The sequence below is a fragment of the Micromesistius poutassou genome (assembly GCF_964030765.1).
Source record: "Micromesistius poutassou genome assembly, chromosome: 24".
Lineage (NCBI taxonomy): Eukaryota > Metazoa > Chordata > Actinopteri > Gadiformes > Gadidae > Micromesistius > Micromesistius poutassou.
The window spans coordinates 570,497-587,773 of NC_140294.1; the positions used below are offsets into that span (position 1 = coordinate 570,497).

The 17,277-nt window shown below is 42.5% G+C and overlaps 3 protein-coding genes across 3 annotated transcripts in view; all 3 read right to left on the reverse strand.

Annotated features, from left to right (window-relative positions):
* The window catches only part of LOC311369711 (kalirin-like), a gene marked incomplete at its 5' end in the record, with an annotated part of 35,030 nt that extends 32,084 nt beyond the window's left edge, over positions 1 to 2,946 (reverse strand). The window contains 2 exons of the mRNA XM_084487928.1: positions 153 to 227; positions 2,805 to 2,946. Of these exons, the coding sequence (XP_084344054.1) occupies positions 153 to 227; positions 2,805 to 2,946 (217 nt within the window). The remainder of the gene's footprint in view (positions 1 to 152; positions 228 to 2,804) is intronic.
* A 5,086-nt stretch (positions 2,947 to 8,032) lies between these two features.
* Positions 8,033 to 13,993, reverse strand: LOC311369635 (vesicle transport protein SFT2B-like). The gene is made up of 8 exons (XM_084487859.1): positions 13,815 to 13,993; positions 12,197 to 12,286; positions 11,915 to 12,000; positions 10,126 to 10,207; positions 9,793 to 9,828; positions 9,317 to 9,375; positions 9,135 to 9,164; positions 8,033 to 8,696 (listed from the first exon to the last, which is right to left on the reverse strand). Exons 1-8 carry the CDS (start codon positions 13,878 to 13,880, stop codon positions 8,660 to 8,662), a joined length of 486 nt encoding a protein of 161 aa, XP_084343985.1. The 5' UTR covers positions 13,881 to 13,993; the 3' UTR covers positions 8,033 to 8,659.
* Positions 13,994 to 14,878: 885 nt separating this feature from the next.
* On the reverse strand, positions 14,879 to 17,162 carry LOC311369712 (putative C-type lectin domain family 20 member A; the record flags this gene model as incomplete). The annotated part of the gene is made up of 5 exons (XM_084487929.1): positions 14,879 to 14,989; positions 15,498 to 15,589; positions 15,754 to 16,092; positions 16,648 to 17,022; positions 17,132 to 17,162. The coding sequence occupies 5 exons, from the start codon at positions 17,160 to 17,162 to the stop codon at positions 14,879 to 14,881; spliced, it is 948 nt and encodes a 315-aa protein (XP_084344055.1).
* Between the last annotated feature and the right edge of the window lie 115 nt (positions 17,163 to 17,277).

The following is a 17,277-nucleotide window of genomic DNA, read 5'->3' on the forward strand; positions in this document are numbered from 1 at the left end:
TGTGTGTGTGTGTGTGTGTGTGTGTGTGTGTGTGTGTGTGTGTGTGTGTGTGCGCACGTGCGTGTGTGTGTGTGTGTGTGTGTGTGTGTGTGTGTGTGTGTGTGTGTGTGTGTGTGTGTGTGTGTGTGTGTGTGTGTGCATGTGTGTGTTACCTGAAACAAAGGCTACTTTCTCTCTCAGCACCGTCAGCACATCTACTGCCTTCACCCCCTCCCCTCTCCTCTCCCCTGAAGAGACAGAGAGACACAGAGAGAGACACAGACACAGAGAGAGAGACACAGAGAGAGACAGAGACACAGAGAGAGACACAGAGAGAGAGAGAGAGAGAGAGAGAGAGAGAGAGAGAGAGAGAGAGAGAAAAAAAATAGAGAGGAACAGAGAGAGACAGAGACAGAGAGAGAGAGAGAAACAAATAGAGAGGAACAGAGAGACAGAGAGAGAGAGAGAGAGAGAGAGAGAGAGAGAGAGAGAGAGAGAGAGAGAGAGAGAGAGAGAGACAGAGAGACAGAGAGAGGGACAGCAGAGAGGACATAGTGAATGAGTGAAAATCCTAGAGGTTTAAAATATAAAATCTGGTGCACTGTATAACCAAGCATAACATAGATTGTAGATCATGGTTATCCATCTATTCTAAAATAGATGAGTATTCATGCAAAAAACAAATAATTAGAAATCTATAATAGATTGAATACATAACAAATCATAAATAAGTAGAATCTATAAAGATCAAAGATTGTACATAATACAAAACAGATAAACAAAAACAAGATATTAAGTAGTAAGTAATTCATAATCTATTATAAATTAATATCAATTATTTATAGCTTGTAATCTAGATTATTACACGCTATAAATTAATATAAATTATTTATAGCGTGTAATCTAGATTATTACACATGGTTGATGATTTAGCCATCTCTACAACACGATAACACACAGAGCCGTTCAGAAATCAGAAAGTCCTTGAATTGTATTTGGATGCATTTGTTCTAAACAGTTCCTACTTTTCCAAGTAATGAACACTCAAATCAATTAGTTGATGGTCATGGACAAGGAGGTAAATTTATTAACTCAGGAATATGTAGAGTTGTGACTGAACATACTTTAGTTGTCCTTCTAGTTGCTCTAACGCTCTAGTTGTAGTTTATTTCCCAAGTATCTATTCATCTCGAGTTGTATTTATTTATCTTTCTATTTGTAGTTATTCTCACTAGTTGTAGTTTATTCAATTCAATTCAATTTTATTTGTATAGCCCATAATCACCATTACAGTATGAAAGGGCTTAACAGGCCAAATATTTATGACACCGCCCTGACTCAAGCCCCCAAAAGGGCAAGAAAAAACTCCCTTTATCTATCTCTCTAGTTGTAGTTTATCTCTCTCTAGTTGTAGTTTATCTCTCTCTAGTTGTACTTTATCTCTCTCTAGTTGTAGTTTATCTATCTCTAGTTGTAGTTTATCTATCTAGTTGTAGTTTATCTATCTCTCAAGTTGTAGTTTATCTCTCAAGTTGTAGTTTATCTCTCTAGTTGTAGTTTATCTATCTCTCTAGTTGTAGTTTATATATCTCTCTGGTTGCAGTTTTCTCTCTAGTTGTAGCGTATCTCTCTAGTTGTATTTTATCTTTCCCTAGTTGTAGTATATCTATCTCTCTAGTTGTAGTTTATATATCTCTAATTGTAGTTTATCTATCTCTCTGGTTGTAGTTGATCTATCTCTAGTTGTAGTTTATCTATCTCTAGTTGTAGTTTATCGCTCTAGTTGTAGTTTGTCTCTCTGGTTGTAGTTTATCTATATCTCTGGTTGTAGTTTATCTATCTCTCTAGTTGTAGTTTATCTATCTATCTGGTTGTAGTTTATCTCTCTAGTTGTAGTTTATCTATCTATCTGGTTGTAGTTTATCTATCTCTTTAGTTGCAGTTTCTATCTCTAGTTGTATTTTATCTCTAGTTGTAGACTATCTCTATAGTTGTAGTATATCTATCTCTCTAGTTGTAGTTTATCTATATATCTAGTTGTAGTTAATCTCTCTATTTGTAGTTTGTATATCTCTCTAGTTGTAGTTGTAGTAATATTGTTTATATTTGTTTCTAGTCGTAGTATATCCAGCACTCTGGTTGTAGTTAATTCATAATTCTACTTTATTTGCTTAGTGCTGCAAGTGTGACTTGATCAAATGATTACATGTGATTTAATTTACTATTTACATTGCATAACCCTTCGTCATACCTCCTTCAAACAGCAGGCGGCGTTTAAACAGCGAACCACGAATATTAGAGCATACACAGAGAGAGACGGAGAGGAGAGAGAGATACAGGGAGAGGAGAGACAGGGAGAGGAGAGCGAGACAGGGAGAGAAGAGAGACAGAGAGAGGAGAGACAGAGAGACAGGGAGAGGAGAGAGAGAGACAGGGAGACGGAGAGAGACACACACACACACACACACACACACACACACACACACACACACACACACACACACACAGAGGGTGACAGTAAACCGGGACCGTTATAAGGGCTCGGTGGGGTTCGTTGGTCATCTCCGTTACACCGAGCTGAGCCAACCCCGTTAAACCTACATTCCTCTAGCACACACACACACACACACACGCACACGCGCGCGCACACACACGCACACACACACACACACACACACCCCATCCGGCCCATTGGAGTAGACCAGCCATTGGTGAATCCGTTAACGTGCTCCGATCATTCATATTGATCAAGGATGCACGCTCGCCCGTGCACGCACACGCGCACGCACGAGCACATCAACAAACACACACAGTGTGTCTCTAACCTGCTCGGGCCAGGCCGTCCTGGCCCGGGGCTCCGTGCGCCGCGGCGTCTCCCGGGTTCATCTTCCGGTGCTCCGGTGAGGCGGCTCTCTTCTGCTCGAGCTCCGTCGGTGGCTTCGATGCTCCTCGCGCCGCCCTATCCATCCATGCTGCTGTTCTCAACGCCGTCCGCTATCGCACGCGCTCATGCATCCCCCGTTCGGTGCACCGCCTGTTCGACGCCGCGTGCTGCCGGAGCCTTGTCTCGAGCGGCGTCACATCCCCGCCTCGCCCCGTCGCCGCTCCACCTCTTCTCCTCGCGCTATTGTTGAACCGGGGGTCGGTGACTGCGGCTCCGCGGCTCGAGACTCCGCCAGCCGCTTTACAATAGGCTCCCGTGCTGCCTGAGCGCGTGTACGCAGGCGCACGCGGTCCTACGGAGCCGTGCACGTGCACCGCTTCCAGCTCCGCTGCACTGCGCGTGCAGCGGTACCCTTCATCACGCTGGAATACAGTGCATAACATAGTCCATAATATAGGCCATACATCTTCACTCATAGTACTGTACTCATATCCTATTATACCTAATAAACATATTGGACTAATACAGCGGTATCCTTCATCCCGCTGGAAGGCCATAACATAGTGCATGATGTAGTCCATAATATAGGCCATAATATAGTGCATGATGTAGTCCATATTATAGGCCATAATATAGTCCATAATATAGTGCATGATGTAGTCCATAATATAGGCCATACATCTTCACTCATAGTACATATTATATATATATATACACACCATTATACCTAATAAACATATTGGACTCATACAGCGGTGTCCTTCATCCCACTGGGACATAGTGCATAACATAGTCCATAAAATAGTCCAAATACATAGTCCATAATATAGTCCATAACATAGTCCAAATACATAGTCCATAATATAGTCCATAACATAGTCCATGGTCCATAATGTAGTCCATAAAATAGTCCATGATATAATCCAGAATATAGTCCATAACATAGTCCATAATATAGTCCATAATATAATTCAGAATATAGTCCATAACATATACTAAACATATTGGACTCAAACATAGACCTCATATTAAAATTCCTCATCAAATTATTATATATAATGCATATAGTCCAGAGTCCAATGCAGAAAAGGCATGATAAATAGAACAATATAATAAACAATATAATATACAAATATGTCTTGCAGTGTCGACTATCTATCGCTAGTTCATTAGCAACACATAGAACAGGTGATATATTTTATGAATGATATGGCAACTTAACAACATAAATGATAAAAAATAAAAATATATTTCTTTCTAGGATGTTGGATGTGATGTGTCCAGGTTATTGAAATGTAACACACTGTGAGTTTATATATTTAATATAGGAGTGATTCATTGATTTTTTAAGGTTATACTCTATGCCAACCAAGATAAATAAAACCAACAGAAAACGATTTCAACATTTTACTATAAAATGACTAGAGAATGAAAATGTAAACGACTTTGAACATCATCACACCACACTTGAAAAATGTAAATAAATGTAAATTATACTATCATACATTTATAATTCTACTATTCTACATTATAATTCTACTATTCTACATTATAACTTAACTATTATACATTATAATTCTACATTATAACTACTATTCTACATTATAACTACTATTCTACGTTATAGCTACTAGTCTACATTACAGCTGAGACATCCAGCGGTCTGCTGCCATCTGGTGGGAGATGATGGCATCAGCACAATAGTTTGGGCTCTAATGGTTCCAATCAGAGATTTTCCTTTTAGGTTGATTACCTCTAGATTAGTCCATTGTCCATTGTAAAATAAATTAAATAGGAAATAAATGTACTATATTTGATGCAATAAGGACACATGCCTGTGTCATCATATTTGTATAGAGCAAGATAATGTACCATTTTATTTACCGCGATCCAGAGGTTCGACTTTGCTGAAGCTGGAATTCTGGCGGGAGACGGAAGAGTCCTGGGCTGGAAACCAGCCATTGTAAGGGGCGGAGCTAAGCAGGGTTTCCTGGTGAGGGGTGGAGCTACGCAGGGTTTATTGGCGTTGTGAGGGGCGGAGCTACGAGACACTTGACATTTGTTTTAGTTCGCCTTCCGACAGGCTTTGGGAAAAGTTGAGTTTGTGTGTGCGATTCGGTTGTTCTATTTCTAATCTATTTCTAGTTTAGAGTTCAGGGCGTAATCATCCCTTGGACAACCTGTACGTATGCTTTGTTGATCTGAATAAACGTCAGAGTGATACTGCCTTGCGTCACAATGATTCTCGAGTTCTCTGCTTTGCTTTGAGATGATCCGGAGCAAAAGACACCACAACACCACATCAGGAGAAATGATAGCGAAAGAGCGCAGAACAGTGTTTTTGGCTGGGTTGTAGGAAGTTGAGGGAAACACAACATTGGGTTTTGAATAACTGGCGTAATGGCCTCTTCTTTTCGGAAACAAGACAAATACCACGGTCTACAATAACATGGACTGATGATTGATCTGGCTGCCTCCTGCTCTTAGGGAGAAGACTAGTTGTTGTTTTCAGTACATCAGCTAATGAAGTCTCTGTGGCTCAACGGCACAATGGAACGGAATCTCAACTAGAAGTATTTTTCCCCCCAGAATGGTATGAGTTCAAATCCGATATTTTACAAAAAAAACAACATAAATTTTCCATTTATTTTGGCTTAAAACGGTTCTATGTGTCAAGTTTCCTCCAATTAGACTCCCAATTCGAATGAGATGGGTCTGTTTTTGACATTTAACTGAAAACAAATCGAAGAGGCATTCGCAAGGTCAGCTCAGTCTGGTCCAGCTGCCAGCTATGTGTGTGTCGGAGGGGGTAATGTGCGTGTTTGTCTTTGGTGTGTGTGTGTGTGTGTGTGTGTGTTGGAGGGGGTAGTAGTGTAGTGGCGGTGGCGGAAATGTCCAGAAATGTCCATATGGGTGGGCACAGAAAAAAATGGGTGTGCAAAGCCAAATTTGATTGAAAAATTGTATGCACCACACAAACATTGATCAAAGACATGTTATATTTAGGACATAAAGGTGGAATTTATTAAAGGCATTTGATCACAGCTGACAAATTACATGGAAACATTTTAAACTTGCGCAAAACTGCATGAACCAATGCATCGGCGCGTCACATTTATTGAACTCTTCAACGCTTTCGGTCACAGCTGAGAGAGAGAGAGAGAGAGTCCTCCTCGACCGACATACAGGCAGGCCTAATGTCTAATGGCTATATTTCTTTATTTCTTATATTTGTAAAGTGGGAGGGCTCTCACAACAACGTTCAGGAGGGGAGGGGGGAGGAGCTGCCGGCTGTTCGCGATGTGACTGGTTCTTGAGCTCTCAAAGGAGCACTGACTTGCGCGACCTTTTCAGATGGTGAACGTAAACGAAGGAAAGCCCTCTGATTGGACGGGCAAGACTGACTATTAGGCGGGCCTAGGCCCGTCCAGGCCCGCCCGTGGCTACGCCTCTGGGAGGGGGTTGTGTGTGTGTGTGTGTGTGTGTGTTGGAGGGGGTAATGTGTGTGTGTGTGTGTGTGTGTGTGTGTGTGTGTGTGTCTTTACTGTGTGTGTGTGTGTGTGTGTGTTGGAGGGGGTAATGTGGCTCTTTACAGGAAGTCCATTAAAGCTGAGGACCAATTAAGAGCAGCCTCTCTGGTTCCCATGGCGATGGGGATGTGTGGGGTGAAGTGGGCGAGTGAGAGCAGAACAGACTGGAGGAGAGAGAGAGAGAGAGAGAGAGAGAGAGAGAGAGAGAGAGAGAGAGAGAGAGAGAGAGAGAGAGGAGAGAGAGAGAATACACAGTTGCAGTTACCTGTCCACCGTGAACCGCACCTAAGAAGGTCGTTGACCAGGTACACACTCAGCGTGACACAGCCTGACCGACACAAAACCAACTGGGAACTGAGTGGCACTTCCTAACTTCCTGAGTGTCGTACCAAACCAACACTTTAAAGACAGTCCAGACGCTAATAAACTGTTTATATACATGATGATGATGTCTGTTGGGAGCTGATCACCTGCTGAGACTCAAACTCCCCTAAAACAGACTCTTTAACCAGCAGCACACTGCCTTGATATAACCCTAACCCTACTAAACCTACTAACCCTTACCCTACTTACCCTAAAGGGCTGATTATGGTTACACGTCGACACAAAGCAAGGACCGCGCAGTAGGGTTAGGGTTAGTAGGGTTAGGGTTAGGGTAAGGGTTAGGGTTAGTAGGGTTATGGTTAGGGTTAGTAGGGGGATATTAATTACAATTTAACTCACCTGCCGCTCTTGGTCACGACCATCTCGTTCGTGATTTCCTGGAACTTCCGCCACAGATCCACGTCCTCCAGGGTGACTGCAAGCCGTCCGGAGGGGGCTCCCCGCTAGTCTCCCCCGGGTCTCCCCCCATGGCTCCCGGCTGGTCTCCCCCAGGGGCTCCCGGCTGGTCTCCCCCAGGGGCTCCCCGCTGGCCTCCCCACTGGTCTCCTCGCTGGTCTCCCCGCTTTATCGCCGGAGTCGCCCGGGACTCCACCGCCTCCTCCTCCTCGTGCAGCTCCTCCAGCTTTATTTCAGTTTCAAACCGATTCAGACTCCGATGCTGCTTTGGTTTAGAACGGACTCGAGTCTCTCTTATTAGGTTCATAGGCTCTGTTCCAAACGTTATTAGGTTTATAGGCTCTGTTCCAAAACACATGTTATTAAGTTTACAGGTCTGTTCCAAAACACACGTTATTAGGTTTATAGGGTCTATTCCAAAACACACATTATTAGGTTTATAAGGTCTGTTCCAAACGTTATTAGGTTTATAGGGTCTGTTCCAAACGTTATTATTAGGTTTATAGGCTATGTTCCAAAACAAACGTTATTAGGTTTATAGGGTCTGTTCCAAACATTATTAGGTTTATAGGGTCTGGTCCAAAACACACGTTATTAAGTTTATAGGGTCTGTTCCGAAACAAACAATATTTGGTTTATAGGGTCTGTTCCAACAATCTGGTGATGACTAACACGAACATGTTTCTTATTGGTCTAAGAGATAATGACTAACGCTAACATGTTTATCATTCCTCTAAGAGATAATGACTAACACTTACATGTTTACATCTTATTCCTCTAAAGATAATGACTGACACTAACATGAAGCTAAAGCTCACTTCTTCGAGAATTTATTAAAGAAAAATCTGTGAGTCAGACAGAAGATACTAACTGACACATTTATTAACTTTAATCTAATACATCAATGTTTTTAGTAATTACTACTTACTACACACACACACACACACACACAAACACACTACACTACTTTGATATAACACACATGGACATGTCTCCGCTATAAAGTGGTGCTTGGACCCGATATGAAGGGTTAAGGGGTAAGGGTTAAGGGTTAAGGGTTAAGGGGTAAGGGTTAGGGTTGGGGTTAAGGGTTAGGGTTAGGGCTAGGGTTAGGGTTAACGGAAAGGGTTAGGGGTTCGGATTACTGGTTAGGTAAGGGTACGATATGAGGACAGTTGTATTAAAAATATAAAATATATATATATATATTCTATGTTGATGCTGACTTGATTTGGTTTTGTCTACTTCCTGTAATAACATTTTGGTTGTGACTTCGTAATCCAGAATTAAAACACGTAAAACACAAAATGTATTGTTTAAAAGTGTGATGCTCTTTTTTGTAAAAAATTGATACTGGCTATAATGGGATTTCGGAATAAGGGATCATAATAATAAAGCATGATATTAATAAGGCATCATATTAATAAGGAATTATAATAATAAGGTAGTCTGATCTGGTTGGTTGGTTAAACAGTGTTTCTGACTGTTACAGACAGAAGGTAAACAACTTCAGGACCGCATCCCTGAGAGAGAGGGGGAGAGAGAGAGAGAGAGAGAGAGAGAGAGAGAGAGAGAGAGAGAGAGCCGGAGAAAAAGAGAGAGAGAGAGAGCGAGAGAGAGAGAGAGAGAGAGCGAGAGAGAGAGGGAGAGATAGAGAGCGAGAGAGCGAAATTTAACACAGTGGAGGAACAATAAACCTAAACATTGCAGATTAAAAAACCTCCAAAAATTTTACCTGTGTGAGTTATAAACAGATGTAGACTACATTTAACAAAGCATGAGTGAGCGAGTGAGTGAGTGAGTGAGTCGGTGAGTGAGTAAGTAAGTGAGTGAGTGAGTGGGTGAGTGAGTGAGTGAGTGAGTGAGTGAGTGAGTGAGTGAGTGAGTGAGTGAGTGAGTGAGTGAGTGAGTGAGTGAGTGAGTGGGTGAGTGAGTGGGTGAGTGAGTGGGTGAGGGGTTACCTGGCGAAGGGGATGTAGGAGAGGCCGTACCTGCGACGGACAACACAGCAGTGAGACTCCTCCCAAACAAGAAGTGTGTGTGTGTGTGTGTGTGTGTGTGTGTGTGTGTGTGTGTGTGTGTGTGTGTGTGTGTGTGTGTGTGTGTGTGTGTGTGTGTGTGTGTGCGCGTGCGTGTGTCTCACCAGGTGAAGGCCAGGAACTGTAGAATGCAGAACAGAACAGCCAGGCCATTGTTCTTCCACTGGAAGGAAGAGGAGGAGTTTAGTCTCCTGGCATCTCCTGAGGGTCTCTAACCCTAACCACTACACCATGAGGCTCTCTAACCCTAACCACTACACCATGAGGCTCTCTAACCCTAACCACTACACCATGAGGCTCTCTAACCCTAACCACTACACCATGAGGCTCTCTAACCCTAACCACTACACCATGAGGCTCTCTAACCCTAACCACTACATCATGAGGCTCTCTAACCCTAACCCTAACCACTACATCATGAGGCTCTCTAACCCTAACCACTACATCATGAGGCTCTCTAACCCTAACCACTACACCATGAGGGTCTCTAACCCTAACCACTACATCATGAGGCTCTCTAACCCTAACCACTACATCATGAGGCTCTCTAACCCTAACCACTACATCATGAGGGTCTCACCCAGAAGGCAGAACACAGCGTCAACACCAGGCAAGTCTGGAGAGAGAGAGACAAGACCGTCAGCACCCCATAACAACCCTAACCCCATAATAACACTAACCCCATAATAACCCTTACTCCATAATAACACTAACCCCATCATAACACTAACCCCATCATAACACTAACCCCATCATAACACTAACCCCATCATAACACTAACCCCATCATAACACTAACCCCATCATAACACTAACCCCATCATAACACTAACCCCATCATAACACCAACCCCATCATAACCCTAACCCCATAATAACACTAACCCCACAATAAGGTGCCTGTTGTTACCCACCACCATGATGACAGTAGCCAGGGCTCTCTCTTTAGCACACATTCTCTTCAGCTGGCTCAGCGGCCCGGTCAGGAACATGGTGCTGTAACTCATAGGGTTAGGGTTAGGGACACATAGAGTCAGGGTTAGGGACACATAGAGTCAGGGTTAGGGACACATAGAGTCAGGGTTAGGGACACATAGAGTCAGGGTTAGGGACACATAGAGTCAGGGTTAGGGACACATATGCCGCTTTTCCACCGCCGGTACCAGCTCGACTCGACTCGACTCGCCACGCCTTTTTTGCGTTTCCATTGGCAAAAAAAGTACCTGGTACCTAGTACCGGGTACTTTTTTTTAGTACTACCTCCGTCGAGGTTCCAAGCGAGAGGAGTAGGTACTTTTGTGTGACGTAAACAGGCTGCTGGTAACTGATTGGCCAGCGGCTGTCAATGGGAATAATCACTCAAAGTTAAGTTGTGTCCGGCGTGGTTGGAGTCCACGAACCCGCTCCCGAGGGGGACACTGATCGCTCCTTTCCCGGGGCTAGAGTTAGGCTGCGCGTCGTTATGTGTGTCGGGCGTGGATGTGTGTGTCCGGCGTGGCTGGAGTCCACGGACCGGCTCCGGAGGATCAGCGTTTCGCTGTTTCGTTTCAGTGTCGTTCCTTTCCTAGGGCTCGAGTTTCGCCTCTATCAACGTTACCGTATGACAACAATAGACGCGCAGTCATTGCGCTTTTTATTTTATTTTATTTCCCATCATAACCTTTCCCGGGAATCAGGAAATAGTCTTGATCAGATTCTGATTTCCCGGGAATCGCGTCTCCCGTGATTAAAACCTAATGACGACCCGCCCATGGTGGAGAGGTTCTTTTCTACGACCCGCCCACATTGAAGAGGTACTTTTTTAGATGGAAACGCAACCAAACCGAGTTGAGTCGAGGCGAGTCGAGTCGAGTCGAGTTGGTACTGGCGGTGGAAAAGCGGCAATAGAGTCAGGGTTAGGGTAAGGAACACATAGGGTTAGGGTTAGGGTAAGGAACACATAGGGTTAGGGTTAGGGTAAGGAACACATAGGGTTATGGTTAGTTACCCTTAGAGGAACAAATAGGGTTAGGGTAAGGAACACATAGGGTTAGGGTAAGGAACACATAGGGTTAGGGTTAGTTACCCTTAGAGGAACACATATGATGCTCTGTATTAGGAACCCTTTACAGGCTGAGAGGATCCTCTCCCCGTTCAGGTGGATACCGGACCGATACATGACTGATACCGGACCGATACAGGACCGATACAGGACCGATACCGCTCTCCTTCAGCTCATATAGTACAGTCAAATTAATAATTACAGCAGTCAAATGCATTTATTTTATGAACAACGTGATTGAAAACCATCAGGGCTGAGTTGGAAAAATGTCATAATAAATATTATTTCAATTTGTCATAATAAATGAAAAATTGAAATAACTTAATATGAAAAAAAGTCTGCTAAATTCCTTGGACTTAGATAGTTAGCAGCTCGGAAGAGTTTTGACAAATCCCTATGCAGCAGTTATTTCTGAAATTCCAAGGTGACTTGACACTGATACCTACTGAACAAGCATACTAACCCTTTTGTATATATCAAGTACATAACTAACCCTATAGTATATATCAAGTATATTAACGAACCCTGTAGTATATATCAAGTACATTAACTAACCCTATAGTATATTACAAACCCTATAGTATATATCAAGTACATGGTCGGGGGTTAAAGGTCGGGGGGGTCGCGACCTAGTCGGGGTTAAAGGTCGGGGGGGTCCTGACCTGGCCAGAGAGCAGACGTTTCCCAGCGTGTAGAACACAGCAAACAGGGCAAGGCCCACGGTCGGAACCCACAGCAGACAGCTCCCCTAAACACACACACACACACACACACACACACACACACACACACACACACACACACACACACACACACACACACACACACACACACACACACACACACACACACACACACACACACACACACACACACACACCTCTTATTGGGATATACAGCAATAATAAATAGATTACCAGAATGGAGCAAACCATTGAGCTTACCAGAATGGAGAAAACCACTCCCAGGAGGAAGGAGGCCGCAAAGGCCTTCACTCTGGTGCCCCAGCTCAGGGTGCTGGCCTGGTTCGCTACCTGACAACACACGCAACACTTTAACACACACACAACACTTCAATACCCACACAACACTTTAACACACACACACACACACAACACTTCAATACCCACACAACACTTTAACACACACACACAACACTTCAATACCCACACAACACTTTAACACACACACAACACTTTAATACACAACACTTCAATACCCACACAACACTTTAACACACACACACACACACACAACACTTCAATACCCACACAACACTTTAACACACACAACACTTCAATACCCACACAACACTTTAACACACACAAAACACTTTAATACACAACACTTCAATACCCACACAACACTTTAATATGCAACACTTTAACACACACACACACACACACACACACACACACACACACACACACACACACACACACTATTTCAACACACAACACTTTAACACATGCACCACACTTTAACACACAAAACTTGAATGCACACAACACTTGAATACACACAAAACTTTAATACACACTAGTATATTCAAGCTCACACATAACACCTACAAAATAACTCAATCCAATTTATAGCTTTGACACAGTGATACACCTCACTATAGTGATGCAGCTCACTATACAGCGCACTATAGTAATACCCCTCACTATAATGACAAACACCTCACTAAAGTGAACTGTATTACTATAGAGGGATACAGCTCACTATAGTGATACACCTCACTATAAAGATACACCTCACTATAGTGATACAGCTCACTAAAGTGACACACCTCACTAAAGTGATGTTGAATTGAGCGGAACGTAATAACCATATGGACGATGTAAATAACTAATAGGCCTATAACATCTCTATGATAGAATGTAGTTTAGTCTAGATATAAATAACTAATAGATCATCTATATGATATAATGTAGTTTAGTTTAGATATATAAAAAAAAAAACTAATAGGCCTATAACATCTCTATGATATAATGTACCGGTAGTTTAGTTTAGATAAAAAAACGAATAAGTAATCTATGGTAAAATCTAGTTTGGGTGAAAACCAAGCACGGTGATGTTCAGTTTGATATCGCAGTCTTTCGACTAGGCCTGGGCAATAAAACAATAAATTATCGTATCGTGATAGACTTTTGATCAATATCAATACAAAACATGTTCAATGTATCGATAAGAGACTGGACCACCGAATCTAGCAGCTGGGTTTGTTACACAAACACGGTTCCATACTTATTTACAATATTTGAGAGCTTTTCATTGTTGTATCGACATTGGAGTATTTATCAATGAAGAACAGTGGAAGGGCATATTAAGTGTTAAACAGAAGTGTTTAAATCCAGCATGGTAATTACTCGTCTTTTTAGGTCATTAAAATTATCAATAATTATCGATATCGTGATATGTCTCTGAGCCATATCGCCTAGGCCTACTTTCGACATGCTGATCTAGTGAATACTGATCTAACTAACTAACTCTAACTAATCCTGATCTACCTAACTAACCCTAACCATCCTGTTCTAAGTGAATAACGGATGACCTCACCTCCAGTATGTCCACCTTATCATTGTTTCCATCTTGACCGCTCAAAACTTTCTTTAATTTATCCATGATCCTCTTGTGACCGACTACCTACATCTAGATGTGCTAATGTAATGAGTTTTATTAATCATAATAGTTCAAAAGGAAGACATGACGTGATGTTCGTTAACAGGTGGAACAGACTTCCGCCTTCAGGCTGCAGTACCGGGACGAACCACCGCGAGCAGGGGGCGCTGCTGAGAACATGCTGCAGTACCGTGACCAGCCACCGTGGGCAGAGAGCGCTGCTGAGCTCTTGCTGCAGTACCGTGACCAACCACCGCGGACAGGGGGCGCTGCTGAGCACATGCTGCAGTACCGCGCCGAGCCACCATGGGCAGAGAGCGCTGTTGAGCACAGGCTGCAGTACCGCGATCAGCCGCCGCAGGCTGGGGGCACTGCTGGGTTCACATCCAAGAAGACAAACAATCCGCTTTCTGCTTTATTCACTGAACTACAAACACAATATACCATTCATATACCATGTATAAACCACATACATAAATATATATATATATATATATATATATATATATATATATATATATATATATATATATATATATATATATATATATATAAATAAAATATAAATAATTAGATATGTGCATGTTTAAAATCAAAATAACATTTAATGACTGTCAAAGACAATCCAAACTAGAAAGATATCGCATTAATGTAAAAGAATTCAGAGTCAATTCTAAGCCCTGAACCTGAATATGTAGTGGACATGTGTCCCTCAGCAGTCTCTGAAGCTCCAATATTCTGCTCAGAAGCTGATATATCATATACATATACTCTTTCAGGCTAACCCTTCTTTGGTTATCACACAAACTGAAGTCTTGGTCTTATATAGCAAACACATGATTATACATTCAAGAAACAGTATTACTCTTTTTTTGTTACCCTAAAACACAGGATCCTCTGCATCCAGAAAACCTAAAACTTTAGATATCTATAATCTACTGATTTGTGAGACTATTCAATAGTACAGAGGTCTTGGCATAGCTCTTGTTCAGTGGATCAGTTTAATCGTTGCCGTCTTCTTCCTGACACTGCTCCTTGGTGAAGACCTGTCCATCAGAATTGGTTTTCCACGCTATCACATGGTGGTTGCTCAAAGTCGCTTCGTCCAGCATTTTTTGGGTCTGAAAACAAAACCAAAAGTTGTTTGCTCTAGAGCAGGCAATACCTCATGAAACCATTATGAATATAATAGTTTCAGTCTTTCTGAATGAAAACAATGACATATGGCCCTGTTTACATGAGATAAATAACTAGATTCGTCACACTTCTTTTGAATTTTGATTAGTCATAGACTCACCTTTTAAATGGCACAACGGCTCTCAACTGTCTCAGCCTCTTTACAGTTTATACGAAGGGACAGTTAAAGGTACACACACTCACAGGTTTAAGGTTTGAACCACAGCCATGGTATTCACAATCTCCTTGAATGGTTCTTGCTGCGTTACCAAAATTTAAAATACATCCCAGTAACACAATGGGCATGTACCGTTGCTACACTAGTCTACTAAATTTGGCATGATATGAATGGGCAAACATTAATGACATTGTTGGTGAAGATGGTGAAGGTTGATGGGTCACCATCCAACTACTGCAAACCACCTTAAGGCTGGTATGACTCACTTGTTTTAAGATGGCAGTTTTCATGGCAGGGTCATTCAGTTCCTGGGTGTCCTCTGAACGCACCTTCACCTTGAGAACCCATTTCCTAGTACCTGACACACACACACACACACACAGACACACACACACACACACACACACACACACACACACACACACACAATGTAACTGGACTTTCAAATGTTTCCATTGAATGTATTTGATTTCAGCATAAGAGACGACTTATACAACTCCAAAACACTCAGCGGTTGCTTACAGGTGCAGAGAAACGGATGCAACTCATCACATGATCGTTGGCTCCATCTTCCAGATATGTGGCTCGTCATCACAGCGCAACTTTGAGGGAATTTCCCTTCAACTGCATATTTATCCCAGTGTCGAAGGGAGGAGAAGCGCCCGTCTGACCAGTGCCACTTATCTTTGGAGAGGCCGATCCAGACACGATGTCCAACACTTGCCTCCGCGACTGCCTGGTTCTCTGTTGAGTTCCTGATGCTGACCAGGTCCGTGTGGTGACTCCTGCAGTACACCTGTGCCTCGGTCCAGCTCCTCGCCTCTCTCACTAAGACATATCGGTCTCCACCTTTTCTGTTACCTGAAAAATGAATTTAATCCTTTGTTTGCATTGAATGCATTTCATAAGTAACACATACAAATATACAAACGTCATGGCTTTTAAACTGCTGTAGGCGAGAGAAGAGTTGCAAAGAGGGAGCGGAAAATATCTCTGCTGTCTCCATATTGTGGCGAGCAGCACGGGAAGGACGAGACGGGAGCCCAGGTTAAGCAGTTATACAACTCTCACGCCCCATACACCGCACGACTGCGAGAGTTTAACACACATGCGACTGGCATCAGTGCACGCCTACAGTCGCCACAATATGTGTCCTCGGAAGCATTTTAAAATTGACGCTTCCATACAGAGGAAGGCGTGATCAACTAGAAACAGATTCCCACAGCTCACTTCACTCACTAATAGCTGACAGATGGCTAGGCCATTTCTAACTAATTACACTCAAATAGCTCAAATTGTAGTTAGATCTTACCTACAGCACCTTCAATTTGACACATAATAAATATATAAATAAAAATAAATTGTAATTGTATATTATCCATATCCATGGATGTTATGTTATCTATGTTTCCTTACCATCATAACACACAAATAAGTGTTTTTGGGGATTTCCATGTTGGTACCACTTGCTGTTATATTGCAGAGCAAACCTAGCATTAAGATACCCTCCTTGGATATTACGGTAATTTCTCTCTCCCTCTTGGTAGAAGTCTTTGTCTGCCAGCGACCAATGCCACTCTTCAGGACCCCCATAATGAAGACCGATCCACAGCTCATCATGAGCTTTGTCTGCATTCAAGGCCAGCAGCGACTTTATTGCCCCCATGTCGTCTATGGTGGCCAGGTCGTAGCCTCTCTCTCTGCAGTAGCTCTGGGCATCAAACCAGGATTTGGGGGTTTCAATTAAACAGTGTTGGCGGTAGTCGGCACAGAAGGACGGGATACACAGTCCTGGTAGGGTAAATAATCATAAGACTTACTGTTGAATATTTTCATATTCATAAACATGAATGATTTTAATACATATACCCATAGGTAACGTAAACACAAATACACCAACCTGAGATTAGAAGAGTTTGTATCCATTCCATTGCATTCATGTCTATATAATAGAAAAGGAACTTAAAATTGTCTCTCATTTCTAGCGTTACATCTTACACGTCACTTACTTTTAGTTTAATAAACATCTCCATATTAATAAAGCAG